The sequence below is a fragment of the Lagenorhynchus albirostris genome, chromosome 17, assembly GCF_949774975.1.
Source record: "Lagenorhynchus albirostris chromosome 17, mLagAlb1.1, whole genome shotgun sequence".
Lineage (NCBI taxonomy): Eukaryota > Metazoa > Chordata > Mammalia > Artiodactyla > Delphinidae > Lagenorhynchus > Lagenorhynchus albirostris.
Genome location: NC_083111.1, coordinates 82011669 through 82025113, shown reverse-complemented (window position 1 = coordinate 82025113; position 13445 = coordinate 82011669). Strand labels below are relative to the sequence as shown.

The 13445-nt window shown below is 55.0% G+C and overlaps 1 protein-coding gene and 1 non-coding gene across 4 annotated transcripts; both read right to left on the bottom strand.

Annotated features, from left to right (window-relative positions):
* Window positions 1–358: 358 nt before the first annotated feature.
* On the bottom strand, window positions 359–431 carry TRNAR-CCU (transfer RNA arginine (anticodon CCU)). The gene has a single exon. It is a non-coding gene; the product is annotated as a tRNA-Arg (tRNA).
* Window positions 432–2725: 2294 nt separating this feature from the next.
* On the bottom strand, window positions 2726–4826 carry COMMD5 (COMM domain containing 5). Of its 3 annotated transcripts, none has more exons than XM_060128116.1 (2): window positions 4752–4826; window positions 2726–3641 (listed from the first exon to the last, which is right to left on the bottom strand). In XM_060128116.1, exon 2 carries the CDS (start codon window positions 3583–3585, stop codon window positions 2911–2913), a length of 675 nt encoding a protein of 224 aa, XP_059984099.1. In that variant the 5' UTR covers window positions 3586–3641; window positions 4752–4826; the 3' UTR covers window positions 2726–2910. The 3 variants fall into 3 exon arrangements, with proteins under 3 accessions (XP_059984099.1, XP_059984098.1, XP_059984100.1); XM_060128115.1 differs by having other exon boundaries at window positions 2726–3811; window positions 4752–4806; XM_060128117.1 differs by lacking the exon at window positions 4752–4826 and adding an exon at window positions 3992–4141.
* Window positions 4827–13445: the final 8619 nt, after the last annotated feature.

The following is a 13445-nucleotide window of genomic DNA, read 5'->3' as shown; positions in this document are numbered from 1 at the left end:
TCTTCATTGTGGTGCATGGGCTTCTCATTGTGGTGGCTTCTCTTGTTGCGGAGCACGGGCTCTATGTGTGTGGGCTTCAGTAGTTAAAGCATGAGGGCTCAGTAGTTGCGGCACATGGGCTTAGTAGTTGCAGCACATGGGCTTAGTTGCTCCACGGTATGTGTGATCCTCCTGGACCAGGAAACGAACCCATGTCCCCTGCATGGGCAGGTGGATTCTTAACCACTGTGCCACCAGGGAAGTCCTCACTGTGATTTTTAAAAATATTTATTTGGTTGTGCCGGGTCTTAGTTGCAGCTCGAGGGCTCCTTACTTGTGGCATGCGAACTCTTAGTTGCAGCAAGCATGTGAGATCTAGTTCCCTGACCAGGGATCGAACCTGGGCCCCCTGCATTAGGAGCGCAGAGTCTTAACCACTTAGCCACCAGGGAGGTCCCAACATCAGTGATTTTTTAATCAAGAAAAAAAATGAAACACAGCAGTTGCTCTGGTCTGAATGTTTGTGTCCCCAAAATGTATATGTTGAAATCCTAATGCCCAATGTGAGGGTGTTATGAGGTGGGGCCTTTGGGAGTGCTTCGGTCATGAAGGTGGAGTCCCCCTGATAAGAGACCCCACAGAGAGCTCCCTTGCCTCTTCCTCCACGTGAGGACACAGAAGTCTGCAGCCAGGCAGAGGGCCTCACCCGCCCCTGCTGGCCCCCTGACCTCGGACATCAGTCCTCCGCACTGTGAGAAATCAATGTCTGTTGTCTTATAGGCTGCCCGGTCTGTGGTGCTTTGCTTGTTTTGCCCAAGAGAAACTTGGCACGCCCACCAGGAAGATGCATGTTCTGCTGCCATTAGACAGACCCTCATATCAGGAAGAGTTACATGAACAGAGCTGTGTTAACACAGAGACAGCACAGAGCGTAAATGTCAAGTCTGGTCAAGACAGTTTCTCCATGACCGTCTATGGGCAAAGGAGCTTTTTGAATCTTTTTACTTTTTTGTTCGTTTTACTTTTTCGGCTTTTCCAAATGTATCATAATGAGCACATGTTCCTGACACATGCTCAGTGGTCGAGGAAGACGTCACAGCACAGTGACTGACAGGAAAGCCTCCATCACTGGTGGAGGCAGATGTGGTGCTCAGCTCACCTGTGCACGTTCTTCTGAGCAGGCCTGGGCAACAGCGAGCACAGCCCGGTCCAGCTCCTGTCCTCAGGGGAGCAGAGCCCAAGGATGCCAGCTGACGCTGAAGGAGACCTGGGGAGTCTGCACTCCTCAGCTGAGCCAAGACGGGGCCCCACCTGCAGCCTGGCCTCTGAAACTCTAGCTCCGAGCGCACAGCAGCACCTTAGGGTGGCCTCCTCTGTGCCCTTGGCCCACACCTAACTTGCTAGGACCCTCACTCAGGGAAAGGCCTTAATTAACCGAGATCATGGGAGTGTTCTGGAAACAGCACAGAGCAAACACTGCTGCTCTTGATGGGTCGTGGCATGGAGCAGGGGGCAGGAAGGGGGCGCTGGGGAAGGGCGGGTGCCAGGTGGGCACCCAAGCTCATTTTCTGTTTTCAGAGGAGGTTCCTGCATGATGCTCGGGGCTATTAATACTACCAGACCTGTGACCTGGTTTCGTGGCAGACCATGGAGGCAGGGACACGCCAGGCCCCTACCTGGGGTGTGGTTATGCTGCAGGGTGCAGGGCTGGCCACAGGCTCTGCACACTCCCACCCTAGAGGCACCCAGGCGAGGCCCCTGCTCCTGTCTCCCCTGCCACCGCCAACTCCACCAGACTCCCAATTCGTACCCTGCTGCCCTAGGCTCTGCTATCAACACAGCATCCAGTGTGATCCTTTGAAAACAACTGTTACATCACACTCATTTCACTCAGAATTGAGCCAAAGCTCTTTGAGAGGCCCTCAGGGCTGCCCCCTGTGCCCTCCACTCACCTTGCCCCCACTTGGCTGCAGCCACGTGGCCTGTGCACCACAGGCTGCTCCCTCCGCCTCGCCTCCTTTAAGTCTTTGCTCAGGTACCATGTCCTCAAGGAGGCGCAACCCATGCCCTGATTTTTTTTTTTTTTTTTTTTTTGGCTGTGTCTGGTTTTTGTTGCAGCGTTCAGGCTTCTTTCTAGTTACAGCGCGCGGGCTCCAGAGCACGTGGGCTCTGTAGTTTGTGGCGCATGGGCTCAGCAGTTGTGGCACGCAGGCTTAGTTGCCCCACGGCATGTGGGATCTTAGTTCCCCGACCAGTGATCGAACCCGTGTCCCCTGCATTGGAAGGATTCTTGACCACTGGGCCACCAGGGAGGTCCCCCCACGACCCAATTTAAAATGACAGCCCAGTTCTCCCACAGCCTTGTCCCCCATCTCCAAAGGCTGCTCTGCCTCCTGCGCCACTTCCCATCCTCCCACGAGCTACACCACTTGTTTGTATTATGCACTTTGTAATGCCTCCCTCACCCCACTAGAATGCTCTCCATAAGGTCAGGGATTTAAGACAGGGGAATGAAATGTGCACCCTGAAGCACAGGGTTCCCCAAATCACAGGAGCAAGAGCTCAGTCGTTAGGTGGGGGCAGCCTGAGCAACCTCTGTGTCCTCACAAAGGCCTTGGCCTGGACCCCAGACTGTGACTAGACCACACATGGCCACACCGGAGCAGTGGGTGCCCTTACCTGGCAACAAGACCAACTGACAGCTGGGGGGACGGGGCCTGCAGTTTGATGCCTACTCAGGAGAACATACTTTGTGTAGCTGCTTTACTTCCAAAGAAAGGGCAAGACACAGCTGTCTTCCTCACTTAGAGAAATGCACGGTTACACTCAAACACTCACTGGAGCGCCTCCTGGGAAGGGCGGCCTTTGCTCTGGAGACGCCTGTCTGAGCCAGCTATCCCCGGTGACCAGAAGGGGACTGGTGAGCAAGGCTCAGTCCTGCAGTTTGCGCTCGCACCTCTTCTCCAGGTCGGCCATCTCCTTCAGGACCGTGGCCACACCGAACCGCAGCTCCTGGAACTTGGCCGTGGGGACCTCGAAGCGGAGGGCCGACCCATCCGAGAGCTTCAGCTGCATCAGGACGCTTGGCTGCAGGGAGCGGGCCAGGGCGCTGGTGGAGATGGCCACGTCCACCCTCCACCGAAAGTCGGCAACATGGGGCAGCCAGGCCCCCTGCTGCCTGGCCGCAGAGTCAAGGAGAGGCCGCTGGCTCCCAAACACCACACTGGCCAAGTCCACGACCAGGTCTTGGGGGATGCAGAGCTCCTGGAGCTGGTTCTTGAAGGCAGCGGGCTTCAGGCTGGCCGGGGGCAGCCGGAGGGCCTGCTGGAGCAGGGTGTGTGTGCCAGCGATCAGGGCACCCAGACGCTCCTCAGGCAGGTCTGCACCAGCCCCGAGGCGCCGCACACCCTCACGGCAGTCTTCCCCCTGCAGGCTGCTGACCACCAGCTTCAGCAACTTTCTGAATGTGCCCCTCTCCAGGTCCCTCAGGAGCTGGGGCATTGCTGCCACCTCTGGAGGCAGCTGGGCGCCCAGGAAACTCATGCAGCCACTGTGACTGTCACCAGGGCGATGCAGGTGTGGAGCTGCAGGACCCATGGCAGACATCGCTGCTTCCTGCTCTTTGACCGGCAGCCCAGGTAGGAGGTCCCAGCAGCAACTGCCTGGAAGGGGGGCAGAAGAGAAGCCCAGTGACTCCCATGTCTTTTGGGCCAGTGAATGAGGACTGATATGGTCTCCACCTCCCAGATGCTGATGGTGTGAACCACTGATGACAGCCAGCATGACGGAAGGTGCCCTGGAAGCAGGTGGCGGAGGGGCCCCTCTCCAGTCCCTGGAAGAGGGGAGGCAGGAGCCAGCAGAAAAGGGAGATGAGGTGGGGAGGAGAGAAGAAAAAGAATCAGGAAACAGGAGAGCAACGTAAGTTCTCCAAATAAATAACGGATTAAAGAATGAGAGAGAAGAAAGGTCCAGAGAACACAAGGACACAACAGCCACTGCCGCTGCCACTGACCACTCCAAGATCACTCAGCTACTCCACCTCCAAGCCGCACACGGCTCTGCACGAGCGGGTTATCGTTCTCACCCCACCAACAAGGAAATCGAGGCGGAATCAACTGCTCAAGTCAAGGACTAGAACCCAGGCCCGTCCACTCAGAAGTCCCTGCAGGGGGGAGACCAGACGGCGTCCCTTAGGCAGGAAGGGCTGAGGCGCAGGTGTTAAGAGAGGTGGGTGCAGTACCTGGAGAAAAGGGCTGAGACGTCACCTGAAGGACAGCACGACACCCCACACCTGCTTCTGCAGGAGCGCCCGGCCCACCGCAGCCGCGCCAGGTGCCGAGCAGAGCTGTCCCCAAGGCGCCCCCACCCCTGGCCTGCGGGCCTCAGCGCGGCGGGCCCGGGCGCACGGGGAACTCCCCACTGGTTTCCTCGTACCCCACTCTCCCGGGAAGGCCGGGCCCCCTCACCCCGGCTGCCAACGACCACCCACGGGTTTTCTTTCAGGGCCTGGCCAGTATCGGGACAGTCTTCCGCAGCCCCGCCGCCTGCCGCTCAAGCCCCGGTCCCTGGAGGCCAGTGCGCTGCCCTCCGGCCCGGAGGAAGGAGCGCCCCGAGGCGGCCACCCAAGCTCTTCCGAGCCGCCGCCCCGGCCGCGGTCAGTGCCCTGTGGTCCGGTCCCGAGCTGCTGGATCGGCCTCCTGCCTCCAGAGCGTTCGCCGCCTCGCGAGCAGGGCGACCCATACCCATCCCCGCTTCCCGCTGCGCCCCCGTACCTGTCGCGGGGTCCCAAGCGGAGCAGAAAGGCGCTCGCAGCCGGAAGCGCAGCCTGGTTCCCGGAAGCGCAGCCTGGTTCCGGAAGCGCGGCCTGGTTCCCGGAAGCGACCTAGAGACCCCCTGCCACCTCCGGGGGGCACCTCTAGGACAGCGGGAGGACCCGCCCTCGGTGATCCGCGGCCTGTGGGGCGGGGCCTAGGCCGCCGGGTTGGTCTTACGGGTCCGACCGCGCAGGACGCACTTCCGGTTGTCCTCCGCTCGGATGGCTGCTGCCTCGTTTGCACTCGAAAAGCAGGGGGTCTCTGCCGGGGTCTGGGGGCACGGGGGTGGGGGGCCTGGGCCTGGGGGTGGGGGGGTGCCCAGTACAGACCTTGGGCGGGGAGGCTCGCCTGCACAAAAATGCGCGCGAACTTTGCCTCTCAGTTGTTCACTTTGAATAGGTGAATTGATGGGATGTGCATTTATCTCCATAAAGTGGTATTTTAATGTCAGGGCTTCCCTGGTGGCGCAGTTGTTAAGAATCCTCCTGCCAATTCAGGGGACATGGGTTCGAGCCCTGGTCCGGGAAGATCCCACATGCTACGGAGCAACTAAGCCGGTGCGCCACAACCACTGAGCTATTGAGCCTGCGCTCTAGAGCTCACAAGCCACAACTACTGAGCCCCCGTGCCAGAACTACTGAAGCCCACGCGCCTAGAGCCTGTGCTCTTCAACAAGAGAAGCCACAGCAATGAGAAGCCTGTGCACCACAATGAAGAGTAGCCCCTGCTCACCACAACCAGAGAAAAGCCCACGCACAGCAACGAAGACCCAACACAGCCAAAAATAAAATAAATAAAATAAAATTTTAAAAAAGGCTAAAAACAAAACGATATCTTTTCTAAATCCATGTGATCCAAAAGCAAGAAATATCGACTTGTAAAAGATAGCTATAGAAAAACCACAGTACTTGCTTCTGTTTCCATACTTATTAAACAAATTCCAGGGAGTCAGGAGAAAAAGGCAGCCCTTTTCTTCCATTTATCCTGAATTTTGTTCTCTTTTTGCCCATTTCCCTCCCATAAAATATCCAGGGGCTTCCCTTTCCCTTACTACCTTCTTCAACTTCTATTACCTAGAAGCTTGAAGAAGCCAGCCTATCACTAAGTCCAATTTTCTGACCATTAATTTATAAGCTTTTAGCAAATAACTTGTCCTTTAATAATTGTAAGTCAGAATTTTAAAAATCAAATTAAATATTCAACTTAAGCTAGACAAAAAATACCAAACCTAAAGGAAGTAGAAAGAAATAATAAAGAGAAAATGAACTGGGACTTTCCTGGTGGTGCAGTGGTTAAGAATCCGCCTGCCAATGCAGGGGACACGGGTTCAAGCCCTGGTCTGGGAAGATCCCACGTGCCGCGGAGCAACCAAGCCCTGGCGCCACAACTACTGAGCCTGTGCTCTAGAGCCTGCGTGCCTAGAGCCCGTGATCCGCAACAGGAGAGGCCACCGCAATGAGAAGCCCGTGCACCGCAACAAAGAGTAGCTCCCACTCACCGCAACTAGAGAAAGCCCATGCGCAGCAACGAGGACCCAACACAGCCAAAATAAATAAATAAATAAATACAGGGAATTCCTTGGCAGTCCAGTGGTTAGAACTTGGCACTTTCACTGTCGGCAGGGTTCAGTCCCTGGTGGGGGAACTAAGATCCCTCAGTGGTGCGCCAAAAAAAAAAAAAAGGAAACAGAGTGGATGAATAAAACCAAAAGCAGATTCTTTGAAAAAGACACCAAAAGCACATGACAAAACAAAACTAGAAATATTGGACCACATTAAAATTAAGAACTTTTGTGCTGCAAATGATACTATCAAGACAGTGAAAAGACAACGCACGGAAGTGTGAAAATATTCGAAAACCATATATTTGAAATAAGGGACTTGTATCCAGAACACAAAAATAACTCTCACAATTCAACAGTAAAATGATAAATAATTTAAAAATTGGTGCGTTCTCAGGGGCTTTCCCTAGACCGAGCATATCGCGGAAGCCGCCTGGGCCACCTCCGCCTCCGCAGGCCCAGCTGCCCCTAGCTGAGGGGACCTCAGTCACATCCGCCCTTAACCAACATCACACGGCTGCCCCCGCGCCTCGCGGAGACCCGGGCGCCCCCAAGAGGCCGAGCCCACCCGCGGGACTGGCCGCACCGCCGGAAGTAGTCCCGGGGCGGGGCCTGCGCGTACGCCCTCGAGTCCCTCTAGGACGCAGGGAAGACCTTCGACTCTATGGTGCTCGGCGTCCCGCCCTCGTCGGTCCGCTGTGGCAGAAGGGCTGGGGAAACCGAGGGCTGGAGAGCGGGGTTCCGGGCGGGGCTCCGGCGGTTCTCTTTCAGCCCTTGACTTGGGGATCGCTAGGCCCCAGCATCGTAAGCAGTGGCGGCTGCCGCAGGGTGGAGGCGACTTGGCCCCAGGGGACCTTCCCCTGCGGTCGGTCCAACGGAGGCGGGCACAGGGCTGCTTATTGGCTGGTGAGGCGGGCGGCCGACGGGAGTCGGCTAACGAGGCCTCCCGGGTGGGCCGGGTTCCGAGTGCAGGGCCTGCCGAGCGTAAAGGAGTCGCGCGGGCTGCGATACAATTGTAGGCGTAGGACGGTCGCTGACTCCACTGAGGCACTTGATCACCCAACTTGAAGAGGCCCTGGTCCCCTGGGGCTTGTTAAGTTCTGCGCAGATGATGAGGGAGGCGGCACCCTGGGGTCTGAGGACTGTAGGGACGGTCCTTGGTGGCGGGAACCCTCATGGACCAGCTGGGGTCTGTGGAGAGTCAGAACTACTTCTGGTAGCCCTTGGGAGGGCTTCTATGTGGCTGTGGTTAAAGATAAAATGCACAGCACGAGCCGAGGAGCTTAAGTCAGAACCTGGGTCTTGTCACTAACTGAAGGAAACAGTTATCTCCTAAGCACTCAGAGCTCATAGAGATATTGCTGCCCGTTGGGCATGAACCTGGTAAAATCCACGTGATGAGAACAGTATCTGACATTCATTGAGTACCTGCCACGTGCCAGGTTGTGCTGAGTGCCCCGCACGCACCAGGCAGGTATTAACATCACCATCTTACAGGTAAGAAGACTAAGGTTGGAGGTTACACAGATTGTCTATGACTGCATACTAAGTGAATTCAGATCCATCTGTCCGGCCCCAAACCCATGCTTCTGTTATTCCCCCCAGGGACTCACAGTGGGTGCAGTTGGGCTTCTGTGAGGACAGATGAGAGACTGCAGGTGTGCTACCGAATAGTTTGGAGTCACTCTAAAGCTTCATCAACCCTAAACTTACTTCCCAAGAGAGCAAGAGAAATGACTTTAACTCAGCAGAAACTTGTTCACTCATTAGAGAAAGTCTGAGGAAACCTCCATTCCGCTTAGACTCCAAGCCTCAGAGGAAAAAAGAAAATGGACACGTGAAGATCCGGATGTGTGCAGACGCCACCCAGGCACTGTCTGGGAGACCTGTGGCTGGACAGCCGAGGGCAGTGACCACATCTGTAGTCTGATCCCTACAATGGGGATGGAAACAGCAGCTGTCAGTGCTTGGAGCCACTGAAATTTGAATCTTAAGACCCACTCCCAGATCTCCCAGCTTCCCCTGAAACTTGTGTTCAAAGAGGGCTGCATTCCTGGCAGCAGCACTGGTACCACTGACAACGGATGGGCCCTTGGTGAGTTCCCCTGTGCCCTGGCTCTCTGCTCTTCTGTGTCCACTTCCTGGAGGACAGGGCACCTGGTCTCAGCACCAGGGCAAACCTGAGGAGCAGACCAGGGTTGGTGAGCCTGTCTCTGGACAGCCTCCCTCTGGCTCCCTAACCACAGGGGCCCCACTCCGCCACAAGCTGCACGAGAGCTTCTCTACCCTCAAATCCTATGTGAAGGAAATGGATCATGAGGTTTGGGTGATCAAGAAACTGATTTACAATCTCTGAGGAACAGAGAAGCCTCTATATTACGCCCGGGAGACAGGTGAGATGAGCCTCACCGAGCACCTCTCCGGATCCCACACAGTCCTCATTCCTGGATGGCCTGAAGATTAACTCTGAAGCCCTCCTTGACGATGCCTCGCTCCTCAAAACCTGCAAACGCTCCACGGCCTCCAGGACAGAGCCCATAGTCTCCAGGAGACAAAAAGCCAGGCCCTGCCAGCTCCAGAGTCACATTCCCATCTTTGCTACATTGCACCTTTGCTTGTGCCGCTTCTGTCCCCTTGTGCCGTCATCCCACCGTCTGCAAGGCAGTTCCAGTCCTCCTTCATCAAGCCTTCCTGGCCTCTACCACTGCCTCCACCGCACTCCTGTGTTACCCCCAACAGGACCCGAGGAAGCACCAGACAGGCTGCGTCTCCCTCTCCCCACGAGGAGCCCACAGTTGAGGACAGGACTCAGAAATCCCCCTTCCCGTTCCCTTCTTGACCTGTGTGAGGCAACACCTTGCTCCTCCCCCCAGGCCTGACAATGGGGAGCCCCTGGGCCGGCACCCTGCTGGCCTTCATCCGCACCTCCCGACTTCTGAAGACCCGGTGTTCCTGGCTCGGCCTGGTGGGAAGGAGGTCTGGGTGGCTGTGCCTCACACCTGTTCCTCTCAGGCCTTCCTCCTTTCCCCTTGGATTGGGTCAACTTGGGAAATCTGATCCAAAACTTTTTTTTCTCATTAAACCTTGTTTTAATGGGTCTCAAAATTCTGTGACAGAGTTTTGGTCCAGTTGTTTCCATTAAAAAGTTCTGATTTGGGGACTTCCCTGGTGGTCCAGTGGCTAAGATTCTGCACTCCCAATGCAGGGGACCCAGGTTCGATCCCTGGTCAAGGAACTAGATCCCACATGCCGCAACGAAGAACCCGTGTGCCGCAGCTAGGACCCAGCACAGCCAAATAAATATTAAGAAAAAAGTGGTTCTGATTTTAAAAACTAGTAACTTGAAACTGCCATGCAACACCCCTGCAACAACGGTCCACGAAACATTCTCTTTTTCTTCTGAAGATTTTATGATGCATTGTTCTCATTAGCCAGTCTTTTACTATTAAACCAAAATGGCCAATTGAGCCTGTCCTGAGACCGTTCTTCCACCACAGGCTAAGAGTTGGTGGCAGGTATTAGGGACAATACAGTTGACCCTTGAACAACACAGGTTTGAACTGTGTTGTTCAAGGGTTGTTGTTCAAGGTTGTTGTTGTTCAAGGTTGTTGTTCAAGGGTTGTTCATATAAGTGGGTCCACTTATATGCAGCTTTTTTTTTTTCCAATAAAAAAATCTGGGGTTGTTGAATCTGCAGATACGGAACTAAAGTTATACTCGGATCTTCAACTGCGTGGAGAGTTAGTGCCCCTAATCCCCACGTGGCTCAAGGGTTAAGTGTATTCGTTTAGCCTTCTGAACTTTCTTGCCAGCTCCAGTACAGCAGACTTCTCGCCTACTGCTTTGATGACACTCACAGCTGCCGTCCATCTCATGTCACAAATACCAAAATGGCCCAGAGAAGGATCGTCAGAGAAGCTCTCAACACACATGGGCTTGCTGGGGACCATTTCAACGAACGAAGCGTCACGAGGTTTCAAGAATCTGGGGCCATCTTCCAGACTCTTCCCAGAACAGTGATCAACATTCTTCACCTTAGTAGACTTGCAAGCAGCAGATGCCCAGCCAGTGTTGACACAGCCTGGATGACCCAGGATAGTCACCTGGGCTGTGAAGCCAGCCACCTGCGTTGCTGGATCATTTTTGCTGTTGCCACGATGAGCAACTTTAACAGACACGTTCTTGACGCTGAAGTCCACACTCCCCAAGAAGAGCTTCACTCAAAGCTACCACTGTGCACGTGGACAAAGGTGACCACTCCGCTGGGTTTGAGAACCCCCATCTCCTCTCATCCCACAGGCTTGGTGCCAATGCACCAATTGTGTGGATGTGCTGGAGCGGTGGACGCGAGGGCTTGTCAGCTGGACGGGCTGTGGGCAGCTCGGTTCCACTGCACTGCCACCTCTACCAGGTATAGGGGGCTCAGTGGAGCCCATCTTGTTAATACCTGCAGTTAGTGGTGTCACACCAGTGTGTAAGCCAGAGGGCCTGCTCAGGGAGGGGTCTGCCCATTCTTGGAGACAGAAGCAACAACAACCAGGACAGCACAGACAGCCTGAGATGCGCCTGTGGTCATGTTTTCAATAATGTCTCTGTGTCCTGGGGCGTCACTGATGGTCACAGAATGCTGGCTGGTCTTGGGTCTCCCCAGGGAGGTCGGTGGGGACATGGCACTCATGCTGAGCTTGAAGCCACGTAGGGGAGCCCTTCCCGTCCCCACAGGCTCCCTCCCCACCCCCCACAGTTCTCCACAGCTCCTTTGTTACTCCCACCATAGCTGTGAGGCAGACAGCCAGGAGAGGTGGACGCACCTGAGCTCCGTATCCAGCGACGACGACGTCTTTTCCTTGCCCGTTTAAGCTTGGGCTTAGTGGTGTTTTTTATTTATTTATTTTTTGTAAGGAAATGGAGATCCATTTTTTTGGTTTGCTTTGTTTTTATAAATTTATTTATTTATTTTTGGCTGCATTGGGTCTTCATTGCTGCACATGGGCTTTCTCTAGTTTTGGCGAGCGGGGGCTACTCTTTGTTGCAGTGCATGGGCTTCTCATCGCGGTGGCCTCTCGTTGTGGAGCATGGGCTCTAGGTGAGCGGGCTTCAGCAGCTGTGGCTCGCGGGCTCTAGAGCGCAGGTTCAGTAGTTGTGGCGCACGGGCTTAGTTGCTCCGTGGCATGTGGGATCTTCCCTGACCAGGGCTCGAATCTGTGTCCCCTGCATTGGCAGGCGGATTCTTAACCACTGCACCACGAGGGAAGCCCTAGTGGTGGTTTTTAAACGCCTGTGTCTGGGAGCAAATCCACTGTGGAAAAAGCCGGAAACTTTTCAACAACCATTTTATGTAAACAACCAACTATTCCGTTATACCTACAGTTTGAAATTCACGGTGGCTTTCTAGCCTTTATTTTCTACTGTAAGGACCTCATTATATACGTCATTACCATTAATTACTTCGGGGAGGATTGAGCTGCACGTGCACATTCTTTCACAGATTTTAGAATGCGGCGTTTGCTGCAGCCAGCGATCCACTTGACTGTGGAGGCGGGGTAACTCCCCTTTTGCATGCTTCCAGATTTTAGAAACTTAGTACAGAAATGTAGGAAGCTGTCAGCTGCTCTCCATTTGCGCAGCCCAAACCCAACGCAGCCAAAAGTAAATTAAAATAAATAAATAAATAAAAATAAATCTTCTCTAGTGAGGTATCCGTTCACATCTTTTGCCTGACTGTCCCTTCTCTTTGTCCCTTTCCTCACAGCAGGAGACCCAAAGGGAGCATTGGGATGGATTATGGGCTCGTGTTTTCAGGCTAGAGGAGACAAGTGGATGACACTGAATGATGGGGTTTGGCGGAGGGCAATGGAGAGGAGGACCCGGACGTGTGTCCAGCAGCCTCCCAGCCTCTCGGGCCACCTTGGCCCCTCCCACCTGGACTGGACCCAGAGATGAGTGCCCAGGGCTCCTTGGGGGGAGTCCCACCTTCTGTTCCCCAGGGTTACTAGCCGGAGCGCAGGCAATGGCTCGGGACACTTGTGGACCCACGTCTGTGTTCAGGGAAGCCGGACAGTTTGGTGGGCACAGCTGCTCAATGAGGCCATGTCCTCAGGTGTGTCCAGGGCAGGGACTGGCTCCCAGGACCTGTGCACTGTCCAGGACGTCTGCCTGCGCCTTAGGTCTGCGATCATCCGACCGCAAGGAGTGGGGGCCCCGGGTGTTGCTCACCGTGAGGAGGAGACCCAGCTGGGAGGACACAGAGTTGGCTCACAAAGAGGGCAGGAGGCTGTCCTGGAAGCCTTGGACCCCTCTGTCCCCAGGACTTTCTCTCCTCTCTATCTCTCTGTGGAGGCTGGCTCCTCTGCTTCTCCACGTGGGGCCCCTCACCCTGGCACTCAGTGCATTGTCTGTGTCACTAGCCCTTGCAGGGACAGGCACCTGCCGCTCAGCTGTACAGAGGCTCAGAGAGCCTGCAGCACCCTGTCCAGTCAGCATGGCCTGGGGGAGGCTCCAGGACAGGCACATGGACCAGTGTGGAGGTCCCTCAAGGCAGCAAGTACCTGTCTAACTGTAAACTCCCCTCATATGGGATGTAACGGGTACAAGAAAGGCTCTGGTCACGGGCAGAGGGGGCATTCTGGGTGCCTGCCCTTGCCGGATGCTCCCTGTTAAACAAACGCCCCCCCACCCAGTTCTAGCCATGGGTGGCCCTGCTCTGCGGGAGACATGATGCCCTTAGACCAGAGTGCAGGCAGAGGCAAAGCCAGCTGTATTCCCATCTGCAGGGGAAGCCAGTGATCTGTGAGGTGGCCAGGTCTCAAAGAACAGAAGAATCAAATGTACAGAGAAAAGCAGATGGAGAAATGGGTCCGCGGGTCCGTGGATTCGCGCAGCATTGCTGCAGTTAGTGCTGGTCCCCGGAGCCTTCTTCTCCTGAAACCCAAATGGGCTGCGTGTGGCAAAGATTTCTTGAATATGACACCAAAGCACACACAACGAAAGCAAAAATAGGTAAATTGGACTACATCAGACAAACTTTCTGTGCATCAAAGGGCACAATCAAGAGAGTGAAAAGGCAACCCACAGAATTGGAGAAAATATTT

Excerpts from the sequence above, each read along its gene's own strand:
- COMMD5 (XM_060128115.1), bottom strand. The coding sequence starts at position 3,762 with ATGCTGGCTGTCATCAGTGGTTCACACCATCAGCATCTGGGAGGTGGA.